Consider the following 12,475-nt stretch of genomic DNA (forward strand, 5'->3'; position numbering starts at 1 on the left):
AGGGAAGTAGAAGCCACGGCTGAATGTTTTAGCAAATCCCCATACCATGTTTTTGGAGATGCTTTTAGACTTTTTCCATGGCAGCTATGCAAGAACAGATAACAGTGATCCCACCAATAACACTGACAGAGAATTGGAGAATATTTGGTGGTGTCAGAATGAACAATAAATTAAGTCCAGGAATTTAAAGGACTGCTCTTTGCAACAGAAATAGCATTCTGCATGCAGAACTCCAAACAGGGGGCTTGCTCCTTCTAGTTGTAGATACCTGAATTTGCTTTGGGGAAACTCCTGCTGGCTTAATGGGATGTTGGGAGAAAACGGGTTGCATCTCAGTAAGTCCCTAGCTGAACATCCAGTGACACCCAGCTGTGCTTCTGGTTGAGGTATTTACTCTGTATCATGGCCCAGAGTTTCGTAAGTCTCTTCTTCCCCCAGTTTACATCTAAAACAGAACTTAAAACCAGAATTTACAAACAGCTATCTTTATTTGCCTTTAAAGACCTGATTTATCTCTTTTTGATGTCAATGGGAATTTTCCCATGGACTTTTAAAGTGAGTTAACTGAAGTTCAAAAGTAAACATTTTTTAACTTTACTTTTTGTTTAGTAGAATAAACAAAAACCTCAGCTGAGGTCAGTGGAAACAAAGTTAAGTCAATGCTGAATGCTCTAGAAATTCTGAAACTTGATGTTCAATATTAGAACATCCAATATTAAAGGGTTTTCCCCCTTTTCCTCAAACATTTGGATTTACATAATGCAACACTGAGAGAAAAATACTTCAATGCAATCATGTGCCTCTCGTGTCAGGCTCAAGAAGAGAACGTTGTGGATATCGGATCCTGCGTAGCCATCGTAATTCAGAAGATCAGGTGCATTGCATTGGCAAAGCTAAGAAATACCATGAGACGGCAACCCGCGTAAAAGAGGTCCTGCTCAGCACAGTCAGTCCGGAGCAGTTTGTTTTAACACTACTTGAAGCGGAGCCTCCCAATGTGTTGGTGAGTCGTCCCAGCAAACCATTCACGGAAGCCTCCATGATGATGTCCCTGACAAAACTGGCAGACAAAGAGCTGGTTCACATGATTGGTTGGGCCAAAAAAATTCCTGGTAAGAATTTCAATCTTGTTTTTGTTTATTTTAGTCAATGCTTTTACCATCAATGTATCATTCTCTACCCTGAAATAATAGCACCTAGCCCATAATTTGCTATCTGTTGTTAGTCAAATACTTGTTCATTTTGCTAAAAAGCATAGTTGGTGTTGCATGTAATTTCTACCTCATTGACTATAAATACCTGATTAATGTGATTTAGAAGGTTCATTTAAAAGGGTATTAACTAGATTGCTATAAAAAAGAATTTAAGACCAAATTCTTTCCTTGAATCCTGATAGAAAGTTTCTAATGCAGTTGATGAAAACTGAAGTGTGTCCAAGCACTGAGTGTCTGCAATTGCTTCATTTGACATAGTTGCTACACAAGAGCATCAGATTGCAAAGAAGTGGTGCATAATATCGATCTCAGAATTATCGTGCGCTCTCCTTCAAAACAAAAATCGATAAGGATGCTTTTGGTTGTTGGCAACACAAAGAACATGCACTGAAGTGCAACTACATGCGTTACTGCCTCGAATGTCTCAAATGTGACCACAGTACCGTGGCAATGTATCATTTCACTTTTTACACACTAGAAGTGGTGAGCATTTGCAATTCCTTCTCCGTGAAGTGCCGACGATTAAAACAGTCAGAATGAAGAATAAAAGCCAGAATAAAAGCAGCCAGCACACAGAGAAGATAGTTGGCAAAGTTGTGCAGAAAAACTTGCTGGCTGGCATAGACTAAACCGCAGACTGTGGCCCTTTAGAGAGCTAAGGTGACCAACTAATAATAGTTAGCTGAAAGAAGCATTGGATAATTGATAGATGTATAGCAGCATGGGGCTTGATCCTTAACTTCAGATATAGTGCTCTGCTAGAAGTGATCCCTACGGCTGTGTTTACCTTACACTGCAGAATATATTAGCCATGCATCTGGTAGTCCTAACCCCACATCCGTCAGGACTGAGGAGCCGTCACACCATGGCTTCCCTCTTGGATTTTATGCTGAAGGCAACCAGAGCGTGCTGGTGCGTGCCCTGGTCTTGTCACGCTTGTGCACTATGAACAGCACTTGCTGCTGCTTAAAGATGCACACAGGAAGACGTGACAGTAATCCTTACGTCTAGAAATAAACTGAGTGTGTACACAGCACAGGAAACAAGCTTGGTGGAGAATATTTCGTGTAATCCTTAAACTAAGGATTTAGAATAAGGGAAGCGTATCCTATTTCAGATGTAGTTGGAGTGGCTGAAGGTGCTACCAGCTCCAGCTGCTGGACCACATCTCCTACTTGCAGATTACAGTCTCCATGGCTCAGCCACTGTGTTGGAGGGTTCAGGGGCGGTGGTTTTAGGGTGTGCAAATTCCAGGTCAGCTGCTGAGCCGCTGGGGAGGACATGCTTGCACAGCACAAGCATCTTAAACCACGCTAGCTATTCGCAAAGTGATAGTATTTTTGCTGTTAATGTGGAATGTTTTAAACTGAGAACCCGAATCCTTAATCCTTAGTTTTCCTGATTTAAGAAACTCTGAAAATAACTGTGAAGTAACCAACCATGAGGGGTGTCTGTTGCTATAATTTCTTGTCTAATCGGAAAAACTTGATTAAAAGGTACCATTTCAGAGGACTCCATATAGTTATGTTAATCTGGTAGGAAGTGAATTGTGAAGGAAAACCAGGGAAAGTCTTAGAAAATGACCTCATTTTAAGCAATATTTGAATGAGAAAAAAACCCAAAACAACCTTTTCCATTTTCTGATTGTTCTTAATTTCTATTTTCTTAACTATGTCAGCTTTTTTAAAAAGAACAACCACAAACCCAAAACCTCAGCCAGTTGAGATTAATTTTTTGAATTTTTTAAAAGATCAGTTTCCAAACCAACCCCAATTTTGACATTAATCACTTTTAGTTTATTTTCAACATATGTCAGAAATAGAAACTTTTTCTTGGCAGTAAGAGAACTGTATGAAGAAAACCCATTGAAGCAATCAAACCCCTTCAAAACAGTTCCTGGGAATGTTGACACTTTGTCGTGTATGTTTGTTTTTTTCTGATCACTCCTGTTACACAGAACAGAAATAAACACCATTTTGTTTTTTCCATTAAAATAACTGTGATGACTAAACCTCAGGACACAGAATTTCAGTTTTCAAAAATTCTTGCCTGAAGTTAATCATCTGGATCCATGCCTGGTTCCTGGAGGTAAGGTCTTAGAAAAAAAAATACAGAGTTCTTGACTAATGGCCCAGTGAGCAGTAATTTTACTTTCCGTAAAGCTGAATATTTGCTTTTGTGTAGCTGGGTTAGAAGCCATTTTCACCTCTAAGTTATTATTGGATATTATTTTGACACTCACCAAAAGTGAAAGAAAATCTTTTTACTTCTCCTTATAGATGCTTATGTTAACAGTAACTTTTTGCATAAATAGGGAAGATAAATGTTTATATTTTATTTTTTTCATATTTAATATTTAATGACATTCTTTTGTTATGAGTTTTACTCTGTGACTGTATTTTTGTCTGTACTTTCAGCTTAATGGATTGTATTTTTGTTGTTGCTCAGGCAAATAGAAGCTGACACCTGGATTTTTTTTCCTTCTGAATTCAAAGTATTTTAATTCTAAGTTGTCAGGCAGCAGAACATAACTTCTATAATTGCCTTTTACTTTGTTGACCTAGTCTAAGAGAGTTTAACATGGTTCATAGCTGAACCTCTATTGCTAATCGATAGGATGTTGTCATATTGAAATTTGGATTCATTATGCAACCTAGTGTGTTGCTGGCCAGAGCAGTGTGTCTTTTGCTAGTTAACTACACATCCAGCACAAGTTTTTTCTTGTCTGTCTTAGTAATTTATAATTAAATGATGAGGTATAGAGGCCACGATTTAAAGGACGTGTACTACAGCCATAGAAAAATAAGTAGTTTAATGTACTCTGCAGCAAATGAAATAAGACTTCTGACACTGCAATGGAAGCTGCGGTGGTTATATGCTGTCCTCGATCTTTAAAGCATAAGATTGTTAGGAAAAGGAAAGGTATAGTCCTTCTAATAGCTGTGCTCAATGGTCGTAAATCATACTGCTGGTGCTGATAATGTGAGTTTAGCAGATGATATCTGGGATAAATCTGGATCCTTAAGTATCTGTAGATTGAACACTGGGACTTGGTCTGACATCTCACTCAACCGCGATAGACAGTTTTTAAACCCAATAACTGGTTGTTTATGCTAGAGAAACATTTACATGCCTGTGTAAATGTTTATTTAAATAAACTTCTGAAATGTCTTTGGGCTGTTGTTTCCCAGGAAACTGCCACTGTCAGTTTATACTATTCACACTTCCATGATTATTTTTCTAAAGGCACTTCTAAAATTATGAGTGTGTGTCTGGCAGATAATCTGTTGTTGGCTGTGGATTCTGTAGTATATTCTGTGACAGCGAAATCCAGGAGGGAAGGTACCGCTCATAGGCTCCTGTTCACCTTCCTTATAAAATAAGGAGCAAGGCTATTGATTTTGAGAGGCAGCACTTTTAGCAATGATAAGAGAGAGTGCGCATTACCCAGTTTATGTCACCCGGGGCTGTCACCGACTGTCTTCCAGCCTAATAGTTTAATAAGATTAAAATACATGGAGCAGTTGTATAAATTACTGACAGCAGATTCTTTGACAGCGCAAACGTACTGTGTATATTTTAAGACCTCAGACAACTGGCAAGAACTGCGGGAAACCTGTCTCCCATGGCCAGGCTGTAACGATTTTTCACTATGCAGAGTCGTAGATGCCAGCTTGTCTGAAAATGAAGCACCTTTGCTGAGAGTCCTATCTAAAGCTGCTCTGCTTTGAAAACTGTGGCCTGATCTTGGTTTTGAGCAGAGCTATGGTTTGACCACTGAACTGGTCATCATCGTATCTGTGTTTTACTCCTTGACTGAGCAGTGTGCTTTCCCACTTGCATTTTGATAATTTACACTTTTGGTCTTTTGGTTTGGGGTGTGTAAATTTTATTTCTAATTATTTGGCTTCTATGCGTCTTTTTTCCCCGGTCATTTTTGCAAGGGAAAGGAAAGGGAGGGCAACGACTGTCTCTCCCTTCCGGCTGTGCTGCAGCGCTATCTGACGCCTTGCTATAAGTGCTGGAGAGTACTAAATGCTGGAACAGGTTTATGCACAATCGCATTAATTCTATTCTTGCTTCTGGGATGCTGTGTACAGAGACAATGGGGACACTACTACCTTCACCAACTACCCTTGTCTTTTTTTTTTTTTTTTGTGATTTATTGCAATTTTGGGGAAGGAGGCAGCAGGGACGAGATGGGATGGGGTCAACACATGTCATTTACCAAGGGGATGATAACACAGAGGCACCAAGGTGTGGGTTCTTTCATAGTTACCCAACAAACCCAGAAACATGCCTGTTTTAGGAGATTAAAAAAACGCCTGCAACCGACAACCGTATGCGTTCTGGGGAAAGAACAGACTATTGTCTTAGGAGTCCTCTGCAGTGCAATGCAGTAATCTCCGACAAATGTGAGTTTCCCGAGTGATTCCCTGGTGCCTCTCAGGAGGCTGTGGGACCGTCATCTAAAGAGGTGGCCAAGCACAGGGCAGGTCCTCTGAAGTTACTTGAGTTTCACCAGCTGTATGGGAGTAATTGCCCTTGAACATCACTCTGCTTTATTTCAAATGTTTTGTGGAAGATTTGACAATGATAATAACAAATGTTTATTGTTCCTATTTGAGATGGCAGCATGGTCCTTCTGATGTCAGTGCTCCCTTTTCTGGCTTTCTTCACAACCCATAATTCTTTCTGTTTCTTTTTGTTTCTCATATACTCAGTCTTCTTTATCAAAACAGAGAAATAAACAGATTGATTTATTTTATGCTATTATTTTCATCATTTTAGGCTTCATTGATCTCAGCCTCTATGACCAAGTAAGACTCTTGGAGAGCTGCTGGATGGAAGTTTTAATGGTTGGTTTGATGTGGAGATCAATTGACCATCCTGGGAAACTAATTTTTGCACCAGACCTTGTACTAGACAGGTAAGAGAAATAAACTTCTTGAGAACGCTTCATATTAGCATGTTTGGAGGTGGGCTGAATGGTAAGAGAAAGAGAATTAAGTATGGGAGATGCTATTAATAGTTTATCTAACAATATCCTTTACTTGTATTTGTAACAATAATGCCTTGAGGTTCCTCATCCTTACGGGGGCTTAAGGAATGCTAAGCATAAACAGTATTGTTGAACTTGCCAGTTCCTTAATTCCTGTAGCACATGGCAATGTGAAGTTTCTCTGTATTTTTCACATCTTTTGTTGGTTTTGTTCCTTTTGGTCCAGGTCTCTAGATGCTGAAACTGTAGACACATCAACACAATGCACTACATTGTCCATCAATTTCTTCCAGCAGATAGATTTTCTCCCCCCCCCCAAAAAAGCAAACATAGTGTCAGGCCATATTTCAATTTTTTTAAGTAAGTAGCCTTTCTACCTGTTTTTCTTCCTGCCCCTAGTGCAGACTTCATAAATAGCTATAATAATGAACATTGCAGCACTAGTCAAAAGGGATTAAAAAACCCTCTAGCTTGCTTTTTAATATTGAAAGTATGTTTTTCAAGCTAAAGCAGGGTGTTTGCAAGATTAAAAATTATTTCTCCATAACATCATGTACCAGCAGGGAAGAATACGGATTAGTAAGGGTGTTTTTCTACAGGACCTTAGAAGGATTTGACCTGGGCTTCACATCATTGGTAAAAAGTCAGGGAAACAATCTACTCTCTTGGGTAGGTTTAAAATGTCTCTTAACCTTTTCAACCTGGGGAAATTCAGATCTGTACCAGTTCTGTGGCTTGAGCTCAATAATAATCATCATCGTAGATACAGAAAGCAAAAGGGGTTAGAAAAATAAATTTAATTTATAAAAGATAGGAAATAAATTATTATTTGCTCATATAAAATTCAATGCAAGGACATGCTGTGTTGTTCAGTGCAATGATAAGAAATTGCTGAAAATGTATGATACATTTAGTTCCTCGGGAGCTAATATGTGCTGAATAGAGTGAGCTTATTTGATGCATTCCTTCATCTCCACAAGACACAGCAGAGTGGGAGCTAGCAAGCATCTGGGCATGCTGTAATTTTATTTTTTTTAAGACAAGCGTATATGAAACTGGTCTGTAACTTGATTGTTTTTATCTTAGCTGAACTTCAGATACATTTCCTGCATAATCTTTGTAGACAAGTACTTCTCTGATGCTTGTGCCTTTGTTTAGAAACTGGCAGCTGCCTGTCCTTCTCCAAAGGTTAAAATTCTCCTTTGCTATGAGGAACATGGGAAACTGGGCAATATTCAGGCAGCTGCCTTTCTGCAGGCAGTACTTGCTGCACCTGGTTAGTGTGACCTGCCTGTGCCTGCCTCGCAGCCTGAAGGCTCAGCACCTTCCTCTTGGGATCCAGTAGAGGAGTAAAGTTCTTTAATTCTCCTGCACTGCTGTGCTTAAGTCTGTCTCATTTTAAAAACATTACTGAGAAAAAAAAAAAAATCTCATATTATAGATAGTATAAGAAGCATCCCTTTGAATACTGTGTCATAGAGCTTAATTGCTTTTTTAGTCCAGTACATGTACATGTAAAAAAAAAAACCAACCTAACCAAAGACCAGGAACAGTAACTTCAGTGGTTTGAAATTTGCTGCTGCTTAATTTTAAACCCATTGGAATGGCTTAGGGTTGTTTGGGGTTTTTTTTTAAGATCAGAAAATGGAACCATTTCTAATATCCAAAATGGAGACAGTTGCATTCAGTAAACACTTGCAAACATAAAAATAACCAAACCACAAAACCACCAAAAACCCAAAAATCTATTTACATTTAAACACCTTCAAAGAAAAAGGTGCTGGAGGATGGGCGTAGAGGTGGTTTTATTCTTAAAAAATGTCTTATTGTTCCAAGGAACTTATTTTAGGGGGTCTTTCCTATTCACCAAGTCCTGAGGCCTCCAGCAGGTACAAACAGTGATGTCACCGGCTGTGGTATTAACTCCTCGTGCAACAAATCTGGAAAATGATTCAAGGTGGTACTGCGCCCTGCACTACAGAGTTGCAAACTGATTATCCACAATTATACTGGCTGTGAGGTTAAAGCCTCTTACAGAAATATGGTCATACTTACCTCCAGTCTATCCTGCATGCGCTTTAAAGAGAAAATTAGTTTCTTAGAGGTGCTGACCTTTTATACCAGTGTAATTTTCAATTTAGATTTCATGATAGAACCTTTTGAATTCTGCCAAAGATGAGATGGATAGGCTTTTTGCAGCCTCCTTTGTGCTTTGACTTTTATCTGGCTGAGTCAGAGTTCCTTAATTCTACTTTTGCGGTAACATTTTAAATATGTTTCCATAGGGATGAGGGGAAATGCGTAGAGGGAATTTTGGAGATCTTTGATATGCTCCTGGCCATGACCTCGAGGTTCCGAGAGCTGAAACTGCAGCACAAGGAGTATCTGTGTGTCAAGGCAATGATCCTCCTCAATTCCAGTGAGTATGAGGTTGACTCTGACACTCACCAAATTGTGCTTTTTATTTCAAGGGTGGCTGGGAAATCAGCCTCTAAAAATGGCAGAAATATCAAATGAGATAAAGCTGTTGAAAGAGAACAATAGGAAAGGACTTCTAATTGTCAGATTGTAAGGATTTTTGCTCAAGAAAATTCTGAGCTGTATCATTTGCTGGATTTAGCGTCTATGTCCTGTTGTAAGAACTGCATAAAAGACCCAAAGGCTGAAAGCTTCTCACAAGGTGGGGCTCATGGCCCAGGCTGTGGGTATGTCCTTTTCAATGAGAACTTTTGCTCGTATCTCTGTGGATCCTGGTCATGTGTCAAGTTGCTGTACAGCGCTACAAATCTGTCCTTAATTCTTAATTCTAGTAAAACTAGTTACTCAACTGAGTGATGATTAATTGGACTTAAACGTTCTTATTTAATGCTAATTAACTGGTAGAAATGATTGAAAGTACTCAACAGTTCTGCAAGATGAATTTCAGGATAGGAGCTTTGCTTTGCAGCCTTTTACACAAGGCAAATAGGAGCGTGTGTTTGCTAGTTTTGGGTAGTCTGCAGTAAAATAATTTTATTCTCCAGAACATTTTGTAATTAATGTTGTCAAAAAAATGCAACAACAAAGTAACAGCTAACTATTTACATCTACTCTTTTCAGCGAGGAGCTGCTGCGTAATTCTCAGCCCAGTTCTGAAGGGGAATAGTCTAGCTGTTATCCCGCTTGTTTATAGATGGATACCATTATTTCAACAGAAAACAAAAGCTGTTCTTTTTTTCTTAAAAAAACCCACAACAACCAACCAACCAAAAAACCCAACAAAAAACATGTTCATCAGCCATATTTTCTTCAAAGCCTCACCTCTCAAAAAATCTCTCCTTTCACCTCTCCCTGCTCTCCTTTCTTGTCAAAGTTAATCTTTTACTCCTAATTTTCAAGGTGTTCTGAAGCTCTGTCCTTCTGTAAGTATCTTTGGGCAGATTTGTTTTATCCCCCCCCCCCCCCCCCCCCCCCCCCCCCGTCTCTTCTGCTCTATCAATAATGTTATTGTGTGTTTCCAGACCTTCCTAGTGGTGATTTCTTCTCTTCCCTCTCCATATCCCCAATCCCCTTTTTTTGCTTTTGCTGACTTTTAAGGTTTCTCACTGTAGGCAAGTGTTGTGTTATGGCATCCTTCGTAGGCTGCAGGGAGACCGGCAGGCTGGGTCTATGAGCAGTGTCTCTCACCGTGTTCTCCTCCCTCCCTAGGATATGCTCAGAGAAAAAAGTTTTTTTTCAGCAAGAAGGGATTAGAGCAAGCATAATGCCATAATTCATAATAGTTACTAAACTACAAGGTACAGACTGATTCAAAGGAAAAAAAAAAACCCTGGAGAATGGAGAGCATGTCTGTTCTCTGGCCTGAAGGGTCTATGTTCAACATGTTGTCTTGGGAGGATTTGGGCGAGTTACTCAGTTTGCAAACGATGTGGCCATCAAATTTTGGCAAAGGAATGTAAGTCAGAGCTTGGTGTGGCACATGGAGCATCATTTGTACAGTCTTGAGGTGGGGAAATGTATCTTCTCTAGTCCTGTTGAAATATTACATCAGAAAAAAAATCCAGTGTCATAGCTTTCTTTCCTTCCTCATGAGCACAAAGTATTCTTTCTCTTCTCTGGCTAGGCATGTTTCCCTTGTCAGCAGAAGAACCTGAAAGCAACAGGAAACTGCATCACCTGCTTAATGTAGTCACAGATGCTTTGGTGTGGGTTATTGCAAAGAGCGGAATCCCCTCACAGCAGCAGACAACTCGTCTGGCCAATTTGTTGATGCTCCTCTCTCATGTCAGACACGCAAGGTAAATTTTACAGAATGTGTGTAACGCATAAGGCGTTAGCGTTTGTTTATTACAGCAACAAAGCAAGGTGTGAACTCTGGAGCACTCCTGAGGGAATCCTGGTACTGCTCTTCATCTCTGTTCATTGTAAGGCTTTCCTGCCTAGCGCAACTAAATAGGCAATATACTCAAGTGCTTGCTGGCACTCAAAAACATTGTCTTGATATTAAAAAGCTGTCTTAACTGTATTACATTAAATAGTTCATTATGTATATGCCTGAAATGTTTAACAATAATAACATAAATTCAGCCTTTAAAAAAACCCCTACCCAGCCACCAAAACTCTTCTGTCCAAAATAAAAGCCTCTTTCAAAACTGATCTGCAATGTGGGCTTTGGTGGAGCAAAGTGTACTTTGGATGCCATGTTGGTCCCAGGCCAAATTTGTTGTGTGTCCCGGGAGCAACTATTAGGTCTTTTATTCGGAACCACAGCATTTTTGCCAAGTGACTCATGCTGTAGCGATGCCACACTCCTGCTTTCCCCATGGGAAGCAGCTCCTCTGCTCCCTGCCAGTTCCTGGACCTCCTTGAGCTGCTCATCTTTGCTTGCAGTACAGCAGACTCAAACGCAGGGCCCTACAAACAGATGCTTTAATTATCAGGCTGTTTGTTGTTTTAAATTGTTACCCAGAGACCAGCTATTCATAAAGCTGTCTTATGTCTTGGCTGTGGAGTGTGTGTCCAGGGAAGATGGTCCTGGGACCAGGATGGAGTATGCAAAGGAGAGATGGGCATATCTGACTTTGTGTAGGGACACTGGAAGAGGGACAGCCACCTTTGCAACAAGCTTCCTGGGAGAGCGAGTGGCAGCAGCAGGGACCTGATGGTGCCAAAACGCAGCTTTTAACCGCCAGTTTGTGAACTGGGGGTGAGTTTGAGAGCTGGCCCTACAGAAGCTACAGCACCAGCCAGAGCTGAACCCAACTCACGCCTCCGATGCACTGCTGTCACCTGGGTTGCCCACTGTGGTGTGACACCGCATCACAGCATCGCAGGAGCTCTTGTTTTGGCATGGCGTGAATAAACATTGTGAATCTTTGCAAAATTTTTGTATTTTCCTATTAAAACAAGAGTTTTTATGCTGTGCCTGCCTTAGCCAAAGTCTGGAGGCTACTTGTTGTGACCTGTCTCCTTTACGTTGCTTAGCACTGGTCAGTCAATTATACTTTGTTCTGGAAATAATTGATACTCTCAGCCTTCATTACCAAATGATGGAGGGCTCTCGAGCTGGGTGTAGGAGGGGGGCAGTAATTTCTTCTGTGCCATTAACGTATTTATAACTCTTGAATTGTAGCAGAATCTCATTTTTCTGGAAGCACTGCCCGCCTCCCAGTCCAATCCACCAGGTCAGCTATGTGCTGGCTGGCTGCTGCTATTTCCACTGTGATAAATTTGGTGTTGAGCAAGCGCACTTAGATTTCAACCCCAAAACCTTGAGTGCATCTGAAGTATATGTATGTGCAACTGCAATGGCAATCGTCATCTCCTGTTAATCCAAATCATGATACAGCCACAGAGCGTTCAAGCTAACAAGGTGTCATTGTATCTTACTGCATAACAAAAAAATTACTTTTAAAGCCTGTAGCCATCTGCAAGATGTGACGCTGGACATGCAGAGAGGAAACAGACTGCTTGAAGTTAGCCAGGGTATTTTGGTCTTCCTACTCAACCAGGCAGGAGAGGTAGGTAGTCGGTAGGGCTACGCATTGTAAATTCCCCTTTTGTATAAAGCTGCAGCGTGTGGGCCTCCCGTGTTTACAGCATCAAAGAGGTTTTCTCTTTGATTTCAATAGGGTCTGTACATCTGAACTATTTTCTGAAGTCAGTTTGTGTGGTGTAAAACAAATCGTGGTTCTCTAAATAGTAAAACACTCAGCTTTAAAGTACTGGGATGTTGTTACTGTTGATAGTGGTAAGTGATCTCAGGGACGACAGCAGCTAA

The 12,475-nt window shown here is 40.4% G+C and overlaps 1 protein-coding gene across 3 annotated transcripts in view; it reads left to right on the forward strand.

Moving 5' to 3' along the window:
- ESR2 (estrogen receptor 2) overlaps positions 1 to 12,475 on the forward strand; it is a 46,645-nt gene that overhangs the window by 31,869 nt on the left and 2,301 nt on the right. For 2 of the 3 annotated variants that reach the window (XM_050897153.1, XM_050897151.1), the window contains exons 5-8: positions 813 to 1,112; positions 6,006 to 6,144; positions 8,502 to 8,635; positions 10,319 to 10,493. In XM_050897153.1, coding sequence (XP_050753110.1) covers positions 813 to 1,112; positions 6,006 to 6,144; positions 8,502 to 8,635; positions 10,319 to 10,493 — 748 coding nt within the window. Of the gene's footprint in view, positions 1 to 812; positions 1,113 to 6,005; positions 6,145 to 8,501; positions 8,636 to 10,318; positions 10,498 to 12,475 lie in introns of those variants that run through there. The other variant, XM_050897154.1, reaches the window with a different exon arrangement.

This window comes from Gymnogyps californianus, chromosome 5, assembly GCF_018139145.2.
Source record: "Gymnogyps californianus isolate 813 chromosome 5, ASM1813914v2, whole genome shotgun sequence".
Lineage (NCBI taxonomy): Eukaryota > Metazoa > Chordata > Aves > Accipitriformes > Cathartidae > Gymnogyps > Gymnogyps californianus.